The sequence below is a fragment of the Ambystoma mexicanum genome, chromosome 2q (assembly GCF_040938575.1).
Source record: "Ambystoma mexicanum isolate Mex_15411 chromosome 2q, UKY_AmexF1_1, whole genome shotgun sequence".
NCBI lineage: Eukaryota > Metazoa > Chordata > Amphibia > Caudata > Ambystomatidae > Ambystoma > Ambystoma mexicanum.
The window spans coordinates 1,035,568,573-1,035,592,387 of NC_090924.1; the positions used below are offsets into that span (position 1 = coordinate 1,035,568,573).

Here is a 23,815-nt window from a genome sequence, read left to right on the forward strand (position 1 = left end):
TGAGTAATACACTACCCAAAACACTCACCATACCTCAAATACTTGAGGGCATGAAGCAAGACCACCTCCTCACAACAGTAAAAGCCTGCATGACCTCTGGAAAATGGCATCAAAGATAAAACCATGAGACGCCCCAATCAGAAACAGAAAAAAAACAACTCCGGACCTTCTACTTGATAAGGCACACCCTCTCTGTTTCCCCAGAAGTACTATTGCTAAAGGAGAACATCCCTGAAACTCTACAGGATCAAGTCATCACCATTGCTCACGCAGGACACTGTGGCATTGTATCTACAAAGAGACAGCTCAGAACCAAGGTATGGTTCACACAGATGGATGCTGAAGTTGAACAGACACTGGGAAAATGCATAGCATGCAAAGCAGTTGCTCCTTGCACCTTCCCTGAACCACTGAAGATGACAGCGATGCCACAGAAGGTGTAGGACGAGGTTGCCGTAGACATGTTTGGACCACTCTCCAATGGAAAATATGTCCTAGTGATCATAGACAAGATGTCCAGGTCGCCGGAGATACACCTAATTCATTCCACAGGGGCTCAGCCGGTCATCCCAGCTCTGGACAAAACCTTTCCAGATTATGGAATCCCCACCATCGTGAATTCGAACAACGGACCCCCATTCAGCAGGCATGACTTTGCAATGTTTGCTGAGCATCTGCGTTTCCAAAACCGCAAAATCACACCACTCTGGTCTCACGCTAATGGAATAGTAGAGAGATTCATGGCTAATCTGAAACGTGCTCTGCAAATCTGCTCAATCCCCAAGGGATCATTCATGCAGGCCATCTGCACATTTCTTCGGGACTATCAGAACACGCCACACAGCTCCACTGGTGTGTGTCCTTCAGCTTTAATGTTTTGTCGTGTTGTGAGAACCACTATCTCGCACAACCCCCACAACGAAATAGCTGTCAACAGTGAAGCCAAGGCAAGAGCACATGATCGGGAAAGCAAGGACAAAATGAAGGAACATGCCGACCACAGAAGGAAAGCAAGGAACAGCGATTTTCATGTAGGAGATCAAGTGTCAGCACATCAAGCACAAGGTTCCAAGGAGGCATCAGCTTTCAACCCAGATCCCCTGACAGTTACACATGTGAATCGGTCAATGGAGACATCAGCGAGTCCCACAGGCACCGTCACAAGAAATTCCTCATTCTTTTCATCAATTGAAGCTGAGCTGACTCCTCGGAGAGAAGACTCAACTAAATGCGAGGACTCCTTAGGTGAAGACACTGAGTTCATGGATGGTGATGTGAACACAGATGACAGCGAATGCAATCACACCAACGTCAGCACCCTTCCTCAGCGAAGCCCTTCAAGAAGGGCGATTCGCAAACCCTCAAGATGGATTGAGGACATGGGTTAATGGTACAAGTTGTTATTAAACAAGGGGGAGATGTGATGTCCTGTTTTTATGCCTAGTGTTCACTTGTAGGGACAGGCGATCGATCACCTGTCACTTTTCACTGTTTGTTGTGGGCTGCAGCCCTCTGCGTATCTTATAGGCAGGTTTACTGCCAAATATTCAGTCTGCGTTTTGATTGATAAAGAAGGTAGCACGCTACGACCCCGGCTCCTGAATATCATTGAGTACGAGTACTTACTTATGCTTTATTGTTTATACTTGCAACCGCACATGCAGATATAACAAGGTCTATCAATAAAAAGCCCAGAGGTCAGAGAAAAATACACTTATTCGCAAATGCCCCAACCCCGATTCTCACTTACAGTCCCAGACAAGTGAGTGTGCATGTTTGCATCCCCATCACTCTGCCAAGCTCTTAGCATTGGAGAGGAGGGGGCTTGGGGTGGTGGGAAGATGTTTCTGCCCAGACACGCCCCAGAGACTGGTGAAGAATGGGGACTCCCAGGAGGTTGTCTGTGCCAGTGTTCCTGCGGAACACTACTCTGAAGTGAGCACATAGGGCTCTACCCAGTGCAGAAAGGGGATTACTGGCTGGATAAACTAAGTGGGGGGTTGCACAATCCAGTTCCAGGGGCAAACACTGCCCCTTGATTGAAGAGGCGTATACTGTTCCCCATTACCATCTGGGTAAAATATGCCACACCGGCAAAAAAAAACCTGTGTAGTGATAAACTCTGATGAGACCCAGTGGGCAATATCGAGCTCCATACAACAAAGTTATTTTGTTTAAGGGTGCTTTTCTTGATGATGCCACTGTAAATAGCAAGGTACCCTCTTTATACACGGAAAAGGTGCCCCAGCACAACATTGCCGCATTACCTGAACAACTGCGCTAAAATTAGAAAACAAGCACTAGGCAAAGTGCAGGGCGGGTGGGGCATTACTCGATGCCAGTTACACAATAGGAACTTGGTGGTGGGGCGTTCTAATGTAGGTTCTGCTACAGAGTGAAAGGGGGCAACCATGGCCCTGCACAAGCAAGGGGGCGGCTCTAGCAAAGGCCATGCCCAATAGAGCAGTTTCAGAGGGGGAGTATTCCAGCATAAGTCCTCTATAAGGGTCACTACTAGCACAGCTTTAACCTAGAAGCTGCTCAAGAGGGGGGTGTGTAGGCTGATGGAGCCCTGCTTTTGGGGGGTTGTAGGCTGTGCTACTTGGGACTGATCCGCGTGCCTGTCTGCCCTCCGATAGTGACACTTCAGCCCTACCAGAAACATACCTGCTCCTTGGCCCTGTAGTACTTGTCCTCCCCGGGATACCTGCACAGCAATCCGGGAGCGCAGGCAGCAGGAGGCTGACGCGATGTGGAACCAGCTCCATGTCTAAGTCTCCGATCTTCACTGGAGCCCTCACTCTCTCACCAGAGCCTAGGAGCAACAGCTGCTTATACATCACAGAGGAGTTGTGACATGTGCTCAACCTCGGAAGCAGTGAGCTGAAGCAGGGGAGGCTTGCAGAACAGAGCCTAGGCAGCCCTGGGCCATCAAACCTCACAAGGCTGAATGCGCGGATCACTCCGCGGTGGACTTTACACATAGTCCAACAGGAGTTCAACTGCCAAAAAGAATTGGTGCATACAAATGAAAATCTAATGGGAATCTAGTTAAGTGCAGTCATTTTGCTCCTACTTCAGTAGCACGCACAGCTCCCCAGCAACAGCAGCAGGCCGGCAGAGCGAGAGGGTGCCATGCCAACGCCATACACTGCTCCCGAACTCCCCTTCTCCTTTTTTTACATTTACAGTACCAATGTTTTAGCGATTAGGTGGCTATGCCATTACGGCATTGCCGGACCTGGTATTTGCCCATTCCTGGGCGCTGGAAAAAAATCTTCTCCATTCCCATTTGAGCCCCATAGGGCTTAATGGGAATGGGGAGGTCGGATGCACCGGCACCGTTTATAACGTTCCCGGTGCATCCGACATGCTGTGCTTGCGGGTGCTTTTCATTCCGCCAGGTCAGACCTGTCGGAATGAAAGGCACCCGCGAGCACAACTCAGAGTTTGCCGGTCCGGACACAACGGTACCGGCATACTTACCAGTACCGTCGCATCCGGACCGACAAGCTAGTAATGAGGCCCATAGTCTCCTTTTTCCGATATACACAAGAAGCTCCCCCTCATCTGACAGATAACAAAGTCTAGAGCAGGGATCTCCAACCTGCAGATGTTTTGGACTACAAATTCCATGATCCTTCACCATTGAATAAGTTGGCTAGGGTTGATGTGTGTCGTAGTCCATTATTTCTGGCGAGCCATTGGGCTGAGCCCTTCTTGCTTTGTGTGACACCAGAGTAGCTTTGTGACCCCCTCGTGACTCCAATGTGCACCCTTTCGAGTTTAACTGGTTCCCAGGCAGGCCATGCATAGCAAAGCAATAAAACAGGAGCCATAAACTGCAGGAGCATAGAAAATGAATGTGTGGCCCTGGACATGAAACACTGAGCATGCATTTTCTTGAGTCAGAACTCCAGATTGGCTGAAACGTTAGTTAAACAAGTCGTCATTAGTTCGTATGGTGGGACATAACAATCAGGAGTGCATCCAATGCATGCTGTACACGATACCGGTTGCCATGCTAACCTGATATTCTGCTTCCAAACACATCCTTCCTTCTTCTCTTCTTTGTAGACATAGACTTGGCCTAATTGTGCCGAAACCAAAACATTGCTGTTATTCATAGAATGAATAATGTCTGAACCAAAGACCTGATAAGTGAGTGGAGAGAGAGTTAGAGACTTCAGGCACACTCTGATTGAAAACAGACCTTTAAAAGGGGAAACTAGCAAAACCAGGGGACCACACACTACAAAGAAAATATAGATAAAAACAGGGCAGGGTAAATTCAATCAAAAGGGCAAATCACATTTTGAAAGCAGCTAAGAAAGTGAATTCAATCTCTATGGTGGTCTGCAGTGCTATATTGATGTGCCTTCTTTCATCATGTTGGGTCACTGGTTTATATCACCAGAAAAAACACATTCAGTTTTCCACTATCTATTCTCAGCATGGCAACATTCTGCAAGCTGCATGGGTTTAACTTTTCCACCGTTTGGTTATATTGATTTATTTTGAATCTGATGCTTAATTTAGCTTAAGAGCATGCTCTGAAAAGAAACCCTCCATTTTTGTATTGTTTTTACTCCAAAATGAAATCCATGGACTGCATTGTGCTGATATGATGCAAATGTCTACTTCCTATTTATCTGTGTTATTCTTTCATAGGCTACAGGTTCCAGATTGGCCTTGGTTGCCCAGAACTTTGCCAACCTGGGAACAGCAGTTATCATATCATTTATATACGGCTGGCAGCTCACCCTTCTCATCCTGGCTATTGTACCAGTCATTGCTATTTCAGCGCTTATTCAAATGAAGATGCTAGCGGGTCATGCAAAAAAGGACAAAGAGGAACTGGAGCTGGCTGGAAAAGTATGTATACACTGTTATAATAGAGTAATGATAATACAATTACATATATCATTTATATGGCACACTCCACAAACTGGACTGTCTCCAGGCGCTTGAAACTAGCTGTTATCATTACTCAAGTCAACAGTATTCAAAGCATCACCCTTGGTAGGATGAGGAATGAGTTGGCTTTGCCAGGATTCTAACCTATGACTGCGGGCTGCACGTAGATGTGTAAGGTGAGGGCTTACCTATCTGAGCTACCTCGCTCGCTTATAGGATAGGAACCCCTACTGGGAAGTATTGACTCAAATCAAGTTAAAAGCATTTGGCTACTGGAGTATTAGACATCCAATTTAATATTATCAACATTTCTGGGGCCATTAGACTTCCTGGGGGCTCACTTCCAGCACTGCCCGGTGTTTTGGGATTTTTATTTTTTGGGGAGAACTGGACGCTGCCCCCCTAGGGAAAGTCCTTTTGGCTCCTCTGTGTGCTTTAGATTTTGTAGACTAGGCTAAAGGACTAACCTATAATAATGTTACCACTGCTCTCTCTAATATGGTTGCCTTACACATGTGATCACATCCTCAGGCAGTACAATTTAAAATGTCTGTCCTCGGAAATTGGCCACGTAAGCAACAATGCTCAGATCCAAGCATCTAGGATCACCAACAGGCATTGCTGAAGGTAGATGTCTCTCAGCAAAAGCTTTCTGCTGCCGAGAAAAGAATCTGCGGCCGGTGGAGCGATTGTTATTTTTAAATGTAGTGTCTTGTGTTGAAATTGGGCTCCTCATCCGTAAAGTACATTACCATTTGTAAAAATCTGTCAATCCCACTTTGTATGTTCTATTTTTCCTACACTTCACCTAAGCATAGTCCATGCACGTTGAATTATCCATTCACAGCTACATGCTATTCAGCTGTGAGAACATTAACACCCATTACTAGAGTGCTGAATGCAGTTTGTCTGCATTCGGCGCTGTGACTCACCAAGTGTATGGTTGGTATTATTATTGATTATGGTTTGGGTGATCTAGTTCACAATTTCATTCATGATTATTTTCAGCACTTTATTTACATTTTTAAAGCGCTTACACAGCCCATGGGCATCGAGGCGCTGTTACAAGATTTTTTTTTAGTGTTTTGTCTTAGTTGCATATTTATAACGCGCATAAACACCCAGAGGTTTCTAAGCGCGGACCGGGATCGAACCTGTGTTGCGTTTTGCTTCCAAGGCGCACACGTTGCCGCTGAGCTATCCTCCCGGTCTGTGTCGTTAAAAAATCCCATTCTGACTAAGAACCTTTTTTGCACTTACACTGTATGAGCTAATTATTGCATAGGAAATTTCATCAGATGGGCCCTCATTACAAGTCGTGCGGCAACAGTTCAGGATTTCAGAATACTGCATGCTTTTCGACTCTGCACTACTGTGGGGTTTGGAATCCCTATGAGAATAAATCACCTGCTTTTGTGCTGAAGTAAAAGCCTCCAAACAAATGCAGTGATCGATGTGGTGTGACCCAGGCAGTGTTCCTACATTTAGTAACAGGCAGCAATGCATTTCCCCCATCAGAATCCAATGGGACCCAAAAAGAAAGGGGGAATAACTAAGTCCAGAGTGTATGGCGAGCCTATTCTAGTTACAAAAGACAAGTGATTTGTGTGAAGTTATCCTAATAGTGACATAGTTACACATTTTACAATTCAAAGCAGATGTAAACACATTTTCAAATCGGGGTTTCACCAAAGGCGTGGGGTAGGCACACCTTGCTTGGCAGACGGCCAAGTGCTAATACATGTAGTAGATGGAGGGAGGGTAGCCGTTCTGGCAATCCTTGAGCGGTCTCTAGCATTCAGTAGGGGGGAGGTCTGCGTAACACATCCCGTCTGCTGTATCATTTTGTCCCAATAGTAAAGGTATCAGGGACCGCACTTCCACGGGCGACCTTTTCAGAGGCAATTCTGTTTGTCAGAGCTGACATGTTTCTCTTGATGAGTGTTGAGCTGATATGCAGAGTGACGCAGGGCGTCCCTCTTTCTTTTGTGATGTTCAATATCAACATTTTCGCTAGTTTCATATCTTAAAGTCATGCTGGGGCTATTCAACTTGTGTTAAAGGGGCACTCAGTCCCCCATTTGTTCCATCCCCTCCATACTCCCCTTGAACACTTACACTGCTTAAAGATAGCCGGAAAAAACAAAATGATGCTCTTTGGCAAAGAAGGCACATCAATGTATGCTGTTGTAACAATGTTGCTGCTACTAATAAAATTCCTCCACTTAGCCACTGAATTTAAACATGGGGGTTCCATCGACTAGAAAGTCTGAATATTGTCCTTTTAAATATCTAAGACTCTGCAGGATTATCTGTTTATACTCTCTGAGACGCACTCTTTTTGCACATGCGCCTAAGCTTCATTGCTCAACAGATTTCCATCTGTGTGTGTGTGAGACTCTTTTCAAGTGCCTGGAAGCCAATTTTGACAGCTGCTGCGCTCTTCCAAAGACATTTAATGTAACATAAGATAAAACATCGGGCCAGTTCAGTAGGTATCACAATAAATGTATAGTTTGATCATGAAAAACTGCTAAATTTAAGGCACACAAATAAATTTACTTAACAGATCCATTGAGGCTGAAATGCAGGTTTGAGACGTATCTGGGAGTCTAAAGAAAAGAGACATCTCCGGAGAAATCTGCATTGGCTCCCAATGCGGAGCAGGTCCGAGTTTAAGCTAGACAGTCCAACTTTGAATTGTCTGCATTACATCTCTCTAGCATACCTATATGGAAAGATCACTGCCTAGTGTCATCTTTTGCCCTTTGATCTTCCCTGTTATCACGATTTAGATTTCCTCATTTCGATCTCTGTACTAAAACGGGAAATACTTTTTGATCCATGGGACCAAAGTGAGCAGTGTCCTCCAGAGCCCAACTTTGAGAACCTGCTTTAATCTCATTGTTCAGGGAAAAGAACTAGCTAAGCCCTTGAGAGCCTAAAATTCAGCAGTAACAGTTAGGATTAGATCAGCGCCTTGATACCTCAACTCAAGTGTCATTCAGTCGTGCTCATTTCTATTTTGATTACACAGAGTTTGTAGGAAGTGTCCTGTGGTTCCGCACAGCTGATGTGAAAGTTAATGAATGGTTAAAACCTACACAAATTTGCCAGCAAGCAATGGTTTGACCCAATAAGCACATGAGCTGTGACTCGACTTTGATCAATTAACCTATCAGAGGCGAAGACAAGGTAGGGCCTGAGCGGGCAAGGCCCACCCACAATCAGTAAATGCCCACTCAGCAACGCTGCGTGGGCTTTTACAGATGTTAGCGTCACTGCGGTAGGCCCAACTACATTAGCTTCAGGCCCCACTTGTTTGACAATTCTGGCTACACCTCTGTAACCTATCCAGGTGCATTTCTTTGTTTTTTTCGCCTCTGGGGGTGGATGACACTTGGTATTTGCCTTCAGCCACATCCAAAACCCAAAGTCCGTTTTAGATGGTATGGAGCGATGTAGAACAGTGAACTTTTCAGTGAGGCTTAGGAGCTGCTTCCATCCGGGTCGGTTAACCAGGAAGGAGGCGGCTTTTCTTCAGTCGAGTGGGCAGATCAGTGATAACTCTATTGTAATAAAATGCAATGCAGTATGAAATTGATTATGTTAAAGCAGACTTGTAAAAAATATAAAACCTGATGTATTAGCTACAAGTATCCATGAAAAGGCTGAGAAAAATGAAAGCTAAAGATGGAAGCTGCAGATACATGTCAAAATAATATCCCAAATTATGTAGGACCCTGAATGTCTACAATTAAATTGGAATAGGCTTTATTTCGGAATCAAAGAGCGTGTGAGCAGTGGACTACTGTGACTGACCTTGTTTTTAGCTGCCATCATCCAGGCACTGCGAGCGCTGCTCTTGCCTGTCCCATACCGCTTCCTGGACGAGGCGGAGTCAGTCGGACCACGTGTGTGATCACGTGACTGGCAGCGTGTTGAAAACTGCGCTCGAGCCGCCTGAGCGGCACTTTATTTCGGAATCAAAGAGCGTGTGAGCAGTGGACTACTGTGACTGACCTTGTTTTTAGCTGCCATCATCCAGGCACTGCGAGCGCTGTTCTTGCCTGTCCCATACCGCTTCCTGGAGGAGGCAGAGTCAGTCGGACCACGTGTGTGATCACGTGACTGGCAGCGTGTTGAAAACTGCGCTCGAGTCACCTGAGCGGCGCTTTATTTCGGAATCAAAGAGCGTGTGTGCAGTGGACTACTGTGACTGACCTTGTTTTTAGCTGCCATCATCCAGGCACTGCGAGCGCTGCTCTTGCCTGTCCCATACCGCTTCCTGGAGGAGGCGGAGTCAGTCGGACCATGTGTGTGATCACGTGACTGGCAGCGTGTTGAAAACTACGCTCAACCCACCTTTGCGGCGTTTGGCGGCACATTCAGAAGGGAGACTGCAGTGATTAGTCACTTTGATCCCTGAGGCTCTATTTTTAACAGTGTTAACGCTCAGGTTCGTGCTGAAAGTAGTGAACCCAATTGACTATTGCTAGAACATGAAGATCCTATGATTTTATTATATGCGCTGGTGAGTGAGGGCGAGGCTCTATTCTAATAAATTGCTGACATTTTATTATAAAGTGCTAGGTGCTTATCACCTCATACCGTGCTAATTCGTATTTTATCAGATTTTGGGTGTAAAGCTAGATTAGTCTCTATCCACCATTGTTTTATCCTGACATTTATCTAGCAGGCTGAGAACTCTGTCTCTTCATTAATATATTGCACAAGAGATATATCTTGCATTTTAACTATGGCTAATGGATTGCGTAGCGGGCGGTGCACTGAGGCAATATTGAAAGCTTGTACTGAAACTAATAATGACTCCTTAGGTCACAAAAGGAGTATTCTTGATAATGAGCTATTTGATAATAACACTTTAGCTGAGGTAGCTAAAGACGATAATTTGAATCGTACTGATACTCCTACACAAACTACTTATTTGGCTCAGATTCATGCGGACCCAACTGCCACTTTGTACAATTCCATAAAAGAGGAAGTAAATAATGATGCCAGGGTGAGTTTGGGGAGTTGCATAACCCCATTACTACCTTGCACTTTTAATGAAGACCCGTTTAGGATAACTATGAGGAAAATGGCTGAATTAGATGAACAGGTTAATCAATCCATTGATACGATGACCCCACTTGTTCATAGATCATCTAACAAGGAGATTTTTAAACCAACTTGCAGAAAGGACACCATGAAAACTCACAATGAAATAATAGGCGAAGGAGGCTCTGAAGGGATTTCGCATGCTCTATTGTACTCACCTGAGCAAATCAAAGATCAAAGAAGGTTCATAAATGATGATCCTGAGGGTAACGTATCTGATAGGGGTAGTGTTGAACATCAATCTCCTAGCCCCCTTCCAGTGATCACAAAAATATTAGATCTTCTCGACAAGGGCCACAAACTTACCCACTTGGAATTAAAGGAATTAAAGGCAATTATGCATTTTCTCTGTTCCAAGATGGATAAAATTGAGGGCTTTATAACCGCAATTGATACCCTGAGATCTTTGCAATATGAAATAGGTGGCCAAAGATCAAGAGAGGCTACAAATGAGTGTCATGAGAAAAGTACGCAATGTTCGCTACCTGTTCACCTAGAATGTAACAATTCTACACAACCACATGGGGTATCATCCGAGCCGCTGAAGTGCAATTGTGAGAATGATCTGAGTGAGATTAAAGCATCGATAATCGCATTAAACGATACAATAGTTTCACAACTATTTAATAAAGCACAGCCTTTTGATATGCAGCGTAGTCCTATTGCCAAAGTTCCGATTTTAGATCTGCCAGATAGCCCTTCTGTCTTGTTGGATGAAATCGAAAAACAAAAAAAGGCAGAGATTGAAAATATTCACACCGAAGTAACCCCAACCTTTATGTCTCGCCGGGCTAAAAGGATGCATATGCGTGCTGTGAAAAGACTTGCGAAAAGATGGAGGGAGGCGAAGTTCATAAAATCAACTTCTATCCTAGAAATTGCAGATGAGGAGCACATTGACTTGGACCAGTTGTCCAAAGAGAGTCAGGACGCCCTCACACCTGCAACTGAAGTAAGAGTGGAAAAAGGAGGTGAAGGCCTTGGCACCTCTTCGCTATTGAAGGAAGACGTGCACACCAATACGGGAATGATAAAAACTAGTACCACACAATTGGCAAAATTAAACTCTCAGAAAACCTTAACTTCCAAAACTGTGTTACATCAAAAAATAGCCACGATTATTCCAAAAGACCACTTAACCCAGGAAAAGGAAAATGAAAAGTCTAACATAGATCTCATTATTCAAAACTCGGCAAAAGCCACCTTAAGTGAATATTTCCCTATAGTAGGCAGATGCTGTACGTCGAAAAGTCAAATAAAACATCAGGACGGAGGAATCAGCATCCCCCTAAAAATACCTATGAGGAAATCCTATAGTGAGATATGTAATAATGTCCCAAATAATCGAACACATGTAAATAATGTATGCATACTGAGTAATGAAATACAATTATAAGTAGGAAATAGAAATAGTAATAAAATGAATGTAATATGTGATGATTCAATAAGGCTTGAAAATTGTTTATTGGACAATAAGAAAAATGTAGTGATGGTAAATGGCCAAGGCAAAAAAGCGGAAATGGTTGATGGTTGAGGCACTTCTGAGGACCCAGCCTGGGAATTTATCAATAATTGAAGTAAATAATGTGGGTACCCTTTTTGCCCCGAGCCATATAAATGTATCCATGGTCCTCCATTAAGAAGGTCCTTATCTGAGAATCAAATTAACATGAATAACTCAAATAAGGAATATGATTTATCCGATAGCAAGAGCACATTTTCACTTGAGTGAAATCCCCGTGTGGTTACTAGGGCATCCCCATTGGCTGTAACATTAATAAATACAGGAAAAAACACACCTCCCACTAGGCCACAACAAAGTGAATTGGAAACACAGTACATTATTGGATTTGAGGGGGATGAAAGGATATTGGCGGATAATCGCATTAATCGATCCTATACATTCTCCGTATTCTCAAAAATACCTCAATAGAGAATAATCAAATGTGAAGATATTACAAGGGTTTCTTTGGCAAGTGTAAATAATCACAGGGCTATTTGTTATCTTACCTCTGAGGCTATAATGAAATTTATCTGGTTCAATCGCGAGGAAATAAAAAAGGAGGGTTTGACGCTGTTTACGTTTGACTGTGAGTCGGAGGCTTTAATATTTCTAGAAACACCGGGCAAGGGTATTGAAAAGATTGAAGAAGCAGATAGGCCTTGTACGCAATCTGAAGCAGGGCTGGATGGAGGAATGTTGGAAATATTGAAATTTGTAGCCAACACAAAAGGACTACCATGGTTGGAACCTATGCTTTCGGCAATCCTATGTCCAAAATTACCTATGCCTGCTAAATAGCCATACAATGATATGAGTATGCAAATTATATCTTGGAATTCTTGCGGACATGTAAACTTAATGAAGTGGCACTCTGCTTTAACCTATGTAGACCAACCAACAATAATAATGGTACAAGAAACGATGAAAACTGAGCCATTCGTGATTCCTGGGTACTTAACTTTTACTTCACCTGCAAAGAGATCTCTGCTAGGACGTCCATCTGGGGGTCTGTTGGTTGGAGTTAAGATATCCTTGCAGGCTCAAGCGGAATTAGCTTGGGAATCTGCCAGTATACTGGGGATCCATCTTACAATACCCTCATTTAGATATTCCTCACTCATGATAATTTCCTTATACTGGAATCCAGCTGCCTTGTCAGTCGACGAGATGTTGGACGAATTAGATGCATGCTTATTATATATATCTGTTAGATACCAGACTTGTGAAATCATTATAGGCGGTGACTTTAATTGTGACTGTAGAGATCTGACTGAAACCCATAAACTTAAATCGTCCACTCTTTCTCATAGTAGAGGAGTTAAATTTAGAGAACTCCTCACAGAGTGGGATATGGATTTAATGGTCAGAAATGACATGAATCTAGGAAATACATGGGCAAGAGGAATGATTCATTCAATGATAGATTATATATTTGTATCTCATAATCTTATCATGCATATGGCACCCCTAGTAATAGGACAGATTGAGATAGGAGATCATGCACAACTTTCTACCTTTTTTCAACTAAAATGTCATTCGCTTATGCCAAATATAACCTTGACAGTGGTGGAAATTGATCGTCCTCTGCATTCCATCAGATGGAATCGAGGGACCTGCAACTTTGTTGTTAAACAAATTTCCTCAGAGATTGAGAGGATTAGACGAGCAGGGGGAAATTATGAATATACATTGTGTATGCATTATTCTGATATAGTTGCCACAGCACTCGAGCGATTTGGCAAAATACAAAGTAACGTGCAACATACACATTTATATGATCATACATGTAAACTATTAAAAAGGGAGAAGAATAGGGCGCTGAGATATTTAAAGAAAAGCAACTTGGGCATCAGAGATAGCAAGGCAAGGAGGAATAGAATATTATCAGCCTATAAACACAATTTGAGATCTGCTTGTATTTCAAGATATAACGACGCAAATTGCACATTAATTCATGCCATTTTGGCTCATGACACACGAGTAATCTGGCGCACCTTGAAAGCTGATAATAAATGTGTGGCATTGTTCTCGTTAAACTGTATTCCTGAGCAGACATGGCAAACATTTATAAAGGTTAAATATCAACTGCCTTGCAAATTTCACTTTGTCCCAGATGTTTCTCTTGAATATTCTAATATCCCAAGGCTGAAGTGGGATTGCATTGACATTATGTGGGCAATTTCCAGGTTGACATATTCAAAAGCTGCAGGACCTGATGGCCTTCCCCCATGTCTTTATAAGGCGGATCCCGTGTTGTGGGCTGGCATTATAAACTATAAGTTCGACTCTATCATTAGGTCCGGGGTGGTTCCACCCTCATGGATAACCGCTAATATAGTACCCATATTTAAAAAGGGTGATCCATCTCTCCCAGAAAATTATCGTCCAATATCTTTAATTGATACTGAGGCTAAGATTTTTTCTATCCTTCTCTTAAACAAATTGGAGAAAGTAATTGGGGCGAATGCCATGTACTCGAAATACCAAACTGGATTTAGGAAGAGCATGAGTACAACCTTAAACGCTTTTATCATGTCGCATGTTATTGCTGGAGCAAAAGAAAAGAATTCTAATCCTGTTTATATAGCAATGATCGATATGAGTTCAGCTTTCGACACTTCGGTCCGCAATTTATTGTGGAAGAAAATGATGAAGATAGGGATTCCAACTGTGTTGATGTATTGGATCATTAAGTTGCACACGAATACTTCGTATAGAATAAGAATCTCGCCAGAAGGTGGAACCACTACCCCCATATGCACAACAATTGGTGTGAAACAGGGTTGTAACCTGGCGGCTACCTTATTTAATTTATACCTATCTGACCTGGGTGAAAACTGGGAAAAAGGGAATTTGTTTTCTGTCAAAGTGGGGAGTATTCATTTGAAATGAATTGCATTCGCTGACGATATCATCTTGTTTGACCCTACCCCGGTAGGACTTCAAACTAAACTCTCATTATTTGAGACTTTTGCAAAAGCTCATAACTTGACACATAACCCAGCGAAAACTGCCATTATGACCTTTGGAGTTAAATCAAAAAGAGCGAATTTTAGATGGCAAATATTGAATACACAGATTTGTCGTGTGAATAATGCTATCTATCTAGGGTATTATATATCAGCCCTCAACTCCATTAACGCTTGGTCAACTATCATTAGAAATAAAACTCGACCACTATTATCTCAAATGAAAAGGATCTATAGCCAATATTGCAAATTCTCTTTAATCCCGCTAATAGATTTTATGACATTAAAAATTGAAAGCGTCATATTGTATACATTAGATATTTGTCTATGTGACATGACAAGCGCGCTTGATAGCTTACAGGGCTCTCTTTTGAAATCTGCAATGTTTCTCCCTATGTCAATTCCAAATGCCATTATTCGACACGAATTGGGGCTGGTTTCATTATCATCTCGTTGGAAATGGAGACAGCTGTCCAATTACGTTAAGATTCATTATCCTCCAATAAATTCATTGTATATCGACTTAAACAAAATGTTGGGTTCTCAAACTCCAAAATCCTTTTCTAATTATCAATTGAAAATGCAACAAATCTTGGACAATGTAAATATAACTGTTGAGGATATACAATATCGTCCTGGTTTTGCTAAGAAAAAACTCTTTGAAATGGATTGGTGTATAACAATTGATTTAATTAAGACCTATGGGCTATATAAAGAATACGGTATACATGTTAAACAGCGCATTCCACGTTATGATCATGTCTTGTTATTCCCCTGTGAAAATATCCGAAAGGTATATATTCGCTTTAGACTAAACATATACCATACAAAAGAAAGAACTAAGAACTGGGAAATGAATAAATCAAATAATTGTGTGGGATGTCGATTTGTTGAATGTAATGAATCTTATGAAACGTTGAAACACCTTATATTGTATTGTCCGCATTTTAAGAACATAAGGACACTTAAATTGAGGAAATTTGTGGAAAATGAATTTGAGGACTGCCTTGAAGTTTTGTGGTCCAGAATGATGCAGGGAATACATAAACCCTTAATATATGAATTGGCAAGTTTTTGTAAGCACATTGAGAATGAATTAGAGCTATTTTTGTAATTGCAATGGTTGATTAAATGATTATCTGTAAGATTTTAAATTTTGTAAAGGTTCTACATGAATTGTTATGTATTTTGAACCAAATGCAAATAAATAAAAAAAAAAATTGGAAGAACGTATCTCCACCATGTTGGATTCCCCAAGCTGAGTGATTCCAAAGAAGGCAGCCGTGTGGCAGAGAGGACCACACCACAGTATTTGGGAGTAGCTCTTCTTGACAATTCACTGATAAGGAAGGTAGAGGGATTGCAGAAAACAGCTGCAAGGCACAGACACCTACACCTAAATGGATACCTCTCAACACCACACCTGCAAACTAAAATAGGAATTGACCTTTGGGGTCCCTTATTGCTGAGTAGGTGCTGCCCAGACACATCTGACACAGCAATTAGGCAGCTATTCCAAGTTCTGTTTGAGGATTCAGGAATAGTTTCAAAACAAAGGAGCCGCATCTTAGACAATCAGCACCTTGTTAAGAGTGTGACTTTAGTATGCAGGACCTCCATTTCCCTGCACCTTAATAATGCTTCTGTGGCTTCCAGTATATCAAAATATCGATACGGGAGTAGGAAATTACCCTAAAATGGAATCCATTCTGTTTACCTCAATGTGAAAGAAAATTCAGAGACAGGCCACCTACCACTCTAATGTCTCGGAGCTCTGCATATCTTAATAACCAGGAACCACAAACATCTACTCTTGCAGATTCATATCCTGGTGATAACAGACCTTGCACCTTTTCTATGCTGCCAAGGAAACATTTAACAAAAACAGCACCACTGGTATTGTGTGGATAATACACATATGCAACCATGTGCCAATGAGAAATGTGAAATGGGACCTAAATGATATGCTGCCATCTGGTGATGTAGTTGCATGAAATATGCACCCTGCTTGTATCCCCCCACCAAAATAGATGAGCTACCCAGACCTCACCCCTAAGAAACATAAGTAAAACCTGAGCGGCACCTTTAGAAGAAATCCTGGCAATAATGTCCAGCTTGGACACCAATGCACCAGTAGCAAATACTTTCCCCACACTATCAGAGGAATGTGGTTTGCTACATGGATGGAAGACGACAAGCCTCAGAAAACAATAACTGCTGGATGCCAGTGCCATGATATGCAAATTAATAGCATGCTTTCTCTTACAGATTGCCATTGATGCTGTTGAAAATATCCGAACAGTTGTTTCTTTGACTCGTGAACGTAAATTTGAGTCCAAGTATGAAGAAAATTTGCTGGGGCCTTACAGGTACTAAATTACGTTTGTATATTAATTACTATAACTATAAATAGTTCTCATATTGCGAGAAATACCAAAGCAACTCTATACCCAGAAATAACCAAAATGCGTATTACAAAACAGGCATTTATGTAAATGTATTTGTAGCTTTTCTTTCCCCGTGTGTTATGGCTAATAAAAAATATGCAATTGCACTGTCACTGTCAAAGCCTTGAGGATGGATGTACTAACAATGTGTGCATGCTAAGATATCATTTACACAAATTGCGGCGGGCTGTCAACTTTGATAAATCAGTGAAATACTTTCTCTACTAATATACTCTAAGAATGCTGCACCTTCGTTGGTGTTATTATATTTAAAGGGAAGTTAGATCTTCCTCATTGTGTTGTGCCATCCCCCACACAAAATCTTTATCTACCTCCCATCTGCTCAAGATTCGGATGCAGCTTGACATATTAGATCCTTGCTTAATTACTGTGACAGAATGCCACCTGGTGAAGGCAAAGTAGCCTGAGCTTTTTGGATTTGTATAAATCAAATGATGCAGGTAATTCTGCTTCTGAAACAGAGATCTGCTAATCAGGCCCCACTTTCATAAGGTTGCATGCCAAAATCACAGTGAAAGTATGTGCCTTTCCTGATACAATCTCCTGGCATCCCCAGCACCAGCCCTTCAGTAGCAACAAAGCAGGTTCAAAGGTCACAGGTGCATTCTTGACAGCTGCTAGAACACAAGGTTTGAACAGGCACAGGTGGCTTTTTAATTGCCTGATACAAAACATAATTTTTGTGTACTCTAGTCAACTTAGAGGCATGTTAAACTGTAAATATAATTAATGTCTGGTCATGACATAATGGCTACTGGGGTCCTGCAGTTATACAGCAAGAACATTTGGGTATGATATCGTGTCAGCTTTGCGAGCAGTGACTCAATCGTAACACAGCTGTATGTGGAAAGTGCCCAGGAATCCTCTTCTTTACCCCCTGTGGAAGTCCATCACCTTCCTCACATGGCACAGGAACCCTCCCTGGGATGTCCCCTGAGTACCGGTCCTTCAAAGGCATAACAAAGCCATTTTCACACCAGGGTGCTGATCACTGGAGTCATTTTGAAGTAGGCAGACATGGGAAAGGATTGGAGCTACAGTAGCCAGATGGGAGTTGCAGGCCGAGAGAGGGGTTTGACATTTTGGATTCTGCTAGAGCTCTCTAAACGTTCTGTCTCTATCCACTGCCTGCCGACAAAGCACTCTGGGGATGATGTCAAAAGGCAAAGGACACTTGTTACAGCAGTGTGGAATGGAGCCCTGACAGCACGCTTGCTTTGGATGGCTCCACAGTTTTCAGAGAACTAGTGAGGCAACTCTTAGCTAGATCCTTCGATGGCATAATAGGGGTTGAAGCTCAGGCCCTCTACGCCAAGCGATCAACCACACCCATTTAATGTCTTTTAGTAACAATGTCATGATTAGTGCTGGACAAACCCAACCCTGGATGATGTTGCTTGCTGATCCAATCTCTATACTCAGGGTTGAGCTAACCCATTAGGCCACGTGAGACTTGACCGTGCTCCCAAAGTGCGTGCGAGTTCAGTGGACGGACATGTGTTCGCCTGACCAATCAAAGTACTAGTATTAGGGAGGTTAAGCAACTCTATAAAAACACCAGCCCACTTCCTGTATTTCTATGGGTTGTGCTTGGCTGTTAGAGGGAGAACAAAGGCTGAGCCAACGTTGGAGAGTGCAGGTGAGCTTGTGCTTTAGCCATTTCAAACCATTTGTGTTTATCTTTCATTCATTCATTTGATTCTCTATTTGCGATATATTTTTTTTTATTGTGTATTTTTCTGAAGTCCCTTATTCCGCCACTCCCCCATTGTGATAACAGCCCACATATCTGTAGGCTGCATGCTTTCTATTTACAGGGCAGAAAAATGATCAAATTTGATTTGCAGTGCAACTTTCCTTCTGGAAAATCTATAGCTTAATAGCTATCTTGCTGTACAATGTGGCGTTTCCTTCCGCTCATTAGCCACAAAATGGAAATGTGCCTTTGCTTCAAAATGGCAGGTGTAATATCATCTCATACATATCATACTTCTTCTGATGTCTTCCTTTCTCAAATCGCAAGATGTTTCACTTTTTACGGCAATAGAAACTATTTTCATGAAATGTGTCTTAGCACTAAACTAAACTTTTTCCATTCATACTCACACCACTTCACATAATAATGAATGGTATCCTGTGCTCCCCCATCAGCCTTCTGTAGCTTTGCCGGTGGTGGCAAACACTCAAACCAATCACTGAATCAACTTCTCCTGTCTTGCACAGACTATCTTGTGGACCAGGTAAACCACTTATCTTAATTTCTAGAGTCAAGCTAAGCCATTTTTCATCAGTGCATTAGACACTAGCATCCTTCTAAATATACATGCTTTTAAATACATTTTCATTATCATCATCAAAAGGAGATAGCCAGGCGTTCCCTTGTAAGTCCTTTATATTTGGGGAGTTCGTGCAGGACTCTTAACTTTTAATTCTTATCTTTTAGCCTGGTACTTAATTTAGGGATTTAACATATGACACTAAAGTAAACCTAGGCAACATCTTCCTAGAGTTCAGATGCTAGTGCTTTTAGAGAGGGAGTAATGGTGAGTTCCCTACTTCAATTGTATGGTTATTAAGAAGCTTGAGGTTTTTCTTTATCACAGGGATGTTGCAACAATAGGCTCTCACACTCAAGTACCTAGGACAGGATACTGCTTATGATTTTGGATGTAACCTGGCTGCAAATTAGTTAGAACATTCATTTGACTTGGGTACAGAGAATCTAATCAAGTTAGTGAAAAGCTCATGAAATATTATATTGTCTGCCATGTAAAAATTATGTTTTGCAACCTTGTAATTTATTTTACTTTCCCATTCTCCATTGGTATCTAGTCATTCATAGGTATGCCATTTGTTTTTGTTTTTTTTATTTTTGCCTTCATGTGCTTTGTATTCCCATGTTTTGTTCAGGCCGATCAACAGTATGTAATATGTATTGAATTCATCCATAAATCCCATTCTCTACAATTAATATTGTTTTATATTTATTGTCTGTAGCTCTGTGCAAAATATATTTACATTGCTATTGAACCTTTTCCTTATGTTGGGCATTCGTTGGGTGACTTCATAGGTGTGTGTGTTACTGTATCTTTTAAAACACTACCTTTCTTTCCCGTTCACTAGCCATGGCTTTGTCCGTGACCACTGACCCCGGCCTTCGGCCATGGCCCCTTTATAAATTGCCCCAATGGCTTTCTTCCCGTTCCACTACCCTTCAGCCGTGGCTATTCTACATATTGCTCCAATAGGTTTCCTAAATGGGCCTGATACCCATGGCCTTTGGCTGTGGCCACACCACTAGGTTTCTTTTGATGCTGGCCACACCACTAGGTTTCCTTTGGCCCTGGCCAGTGAGCATGGCCTCCGGCCATGCCCACTGTATATTTTAAAACAGTACCGGGACACTAAACATAGCCTTTGGCCATGGCCATTGACCACAGCCATCGGCCATATCACTAAGGCTCTGAGCCTGTCCTTGCCTGTCACTAGACAAGAACTACTAGGCTATCTAATACCAACTTCCTTCAAGCCCCTAGATTCAAGCTAACCAGAGTCGGCGGTAACAGCTTCACGGTTAAGGCAGCCCAACTCTGGAACTCCTTACCCCCACCACTAAGAGCAGACCAACCCTACCTGAACTTCCGCCAAAAACTAATAAGATAGCTCAAAGAATCTGATAAATAAAGCCTGCTTCTGAAACAAATAATTGATCCTCTCCGCTGCTACCTTTTATATAACTGTATATTATTAGCCTTTCACCTATTATTCTATATGTATTCCTAATTAGCCTGTGTCAAGGATTACTTTCCTAATCATGTCAAGTTGCTCCGCAGTCTAGTTTGAGGTATGCATGATTATACCCTGAGCTTGGACGCCGCTGTTGCTCTGCATTCGACTAAGATGTATGCATAACTATACCTTTTGTCCAGATATACTCTGTTTACATCCACCTATGTTCTACCTATTCTGCTGCAATCACATGCACTGTATCATATTGTATTATATATCATACTGTACTGTATTTTGTCATTGTGTAACCAAGCTTCAATTTGTCTTATGCTATGCGCCCTGATGCCCACCGGTCTGGTGCGCATTATAAATAATAAAACAAACAAACACTGTACATGTTCTCCCAATATGTTTCTTTTCGACCCACTATACATGTCTTTTTTCGGCTCACTAGCCAGGGCCTTTGGCCTTGGCCAGTAAGCATGGCAAACTCTACTGGGCCACTCGCCATAGCCTTTGGCCGTGCCCACTGTACATTTTCCCCGAATATGCTTCTTCTTGGCCCAGTAGGTGGCCAAGGCATTCGACTGTGGCCACTATACATGTCTTTCAAGCCCACTATCCAGGGCCAAAGGCCCTGGCCAGTGAGCACAGCCTTCGGCCGTGCCCACTGTATATTTTAAAACACTACCAGGCCTCTAGCTATGGCCCCCCACCTCACTGTAGCTGCAAAATATTTGTTTGTATTATTCACATTTTTTAACTATTTTTTCCCATAACCATGGTTATAGTGGCAATGTACTACAAATAACCACGGCTATCTGTGGGCACCTGCAAATAACTGCGGTTAACTGTGAAAGCGTGCAAAATCTAAAACTCTTCCATGCCCTCCCAGACCTTCACCAAGTGCCCCACACCTCTTGGCATGCTCTGCCTACTCTCCTCATGTCTTCTTTCCCTCCCTAGCCCTCTAACATTCCCCCAACACTCATCCTTTCATCTGATGCACTTTCATTCCCGATCTAGTTTTTTATCATAACTGCGGTTATCCCAATCGATAACGCCGGTTACACAAAGATGTTTCAAGCTCTAAAGTTGGTCGCCAGCCCTCACGCCACACCCCATCTCTAGCCTGATGCCATTTAATAATTTTTCATCCTCCAAATGGCATTTTGTGGACTTTTGTTTTACGGCTAACCCTGGTTATACTCGTTATAACCGAGGTCATCACTGGCATCAAGCAAAACAAAGAGGTAGATTTTTAATTTCTGAAAAGCCTAAAGGATGCATTGTGGGAAACATACATAGCTATAATTTTGGGAGAAGGGGGCACCCCCTTCTCCGTCAAATATTTTAACAACTACTGGATGGAATAACCCCAGATCCAACCCAGGAATTTTATTAGCCTCTCACAGCTTCCATGCTGCAAAGCACTAATACCGATATGAAGCTTTTAAGGCACAGGGGCTCCCCGTTCTCGGTCGAATATTTAAAAAAACGACTGGATGGATTCACCCCAAATCAGTCAAAGAAGTTAAGTCAACACTTTGTGCCCATTTTGTTTCTTATTTGGCCCAAATCTGCCAAGCGGTTCTCACGCTAAAGCTGTTCAGAAACTGCACTTTTTCCTCTGTGAGAAAACCAATGGGAGTAGGCTGAAATGTCAATGTTTTACAGAATGTTTTAAATCCAATGGTTCGTTATCCTTGCCCTTGGTAGCCGATCTAGTCAGCATGTGCAGAACTTCTTCTCTTGCTTCACTGTCAGCAGTTGCCGGAGGTGTCGGGTTCTCTCCTTTGTAGAGGTTTACATCGTTCAGGTGCAGCCAGCCTCCTTTCCCTTGGATCTTAACACAAGTGCAAACAAATCTCTTGATTAGTACCTGATCCCCTGGGTACAAACTAGGCTGTTTGAGTGAGTAAAATCAGTTGGTTGGCTGTCTTCCTCAATCTTCTTCAACCCTTCCCTCTGAATTTTGATCTGCTGAGAAATAAAAGAAACACTAGCAGTGATATTTGTCAAATAATCATGCATCTCATCCCCTAATGTTTTGCTACACTATGGGCCTCAGTTTTTATTTAAGTGGGAGGAGAAAGAGCTACTCTCATGCAACGTCCAGTCACCAACTCATGAGGAGTTAGCTGGTGATCTGAAACGGGCTGGTTTCTCAGGGCAAATAAAAAGGTTAGGCAAAGCAGCCATTCCTTTATCAAAGTAATCCTAATCTTTGCTATCTTTTCTTTGAGAAGTACTTTTAGCATCTCACAGACACCATTCGCCTGTGGAGGACAACCTGTGTTTTATACCTAATAGAAGAACAACTCATTTACAAAATGCAGTCCATTGTCAGATAGCAGGACTTCGTACACACCCCATCTAGGAAACACCTCACCATGAGTAATTTGGTAGCCCATGTGGCATCAGGGTGCGTGCATGGACCTGCCTCGATCCATCTGGAAAAGGGACATACTACTACTTGTCACGACTCTCGCCCAAAACCCCCTCTGGCAAACCCATTGGCCAGGTGGAGTCAGGACTCGGGCCTCTAGAGCCTGGCATCCTCTTCAAAAGCCCTCATGGGGCCAGTCCTGGCGTCTATGGCGCAAGGCTCATACACCATGAAAAACAATGTGCTTGGGAACTACTTTATTGTATTGTCAGCCAACATGGAGGCATCCACATAGCTTGGTTTCTAAGAACCAAGCTATGCGGTCTAGTGTTTTGAGTGTGGTAGCCTAGGGACTACTTTACATGGACTATTTTGTTGGGGCTATTTAAACCACACCTGAGCAAGGCAACACGCTTCGCGTTACTTTGCAGCTTGCAACATGACGCTCACCGTGTCCAGCTATTCCCTCGAACCTCGGAGAAGCAGAGCCTGCTATCTTCTTTCTGTATACTTTAAAAAACAACTTAACGATAAATGGGCAAAAATGTAAGGTGGTGGTTTTCTCTAACAATAGAAGGCCTAAAACTATGTGGTGGTCCTTGGGCACCAAAAGGGTCAAACAGCGAGCTTCGCTACACTACCTAGGCTATAATTTAACCAGCGTATCGTCCATTAACAGGTGAACCAAAATGCTGAAAGAGAAATTGATACATTTGTT

The 23,815-nt window shown here is 42.6% G+C and overlaps 1 protein-coding gene across 3 annotated transcripts in view; it reads left to right on the plus strand.

Annotated features, from left to right (window-relative positions):
* The window catches only part of ABCB1 (ATP binding cassette subfamily B member 1), a 777,038-nt gene that overhangs the window by 612,414 nt on the left and 140,809 nt on the right, over window positions 1-23,815 (plus strand). For all 3 annotated transcript variants that reach the window (XM_069648389.1, XM_069648388.1, XM_069648387.1), the window contains exons 21-22: window positions 4,672-4,875; window positions 16,780-16,880. In XM_069648389.1, the coding sequence (XP_069504490.1) occupies window positions 4,672-4,875; window positions 16,780-16,880 (305 nt within the window). The remainder of the gene's footprint in view (window positions 1-4,671; window positions 4,876-16,779; window positions 16,881-23,815) is intronic.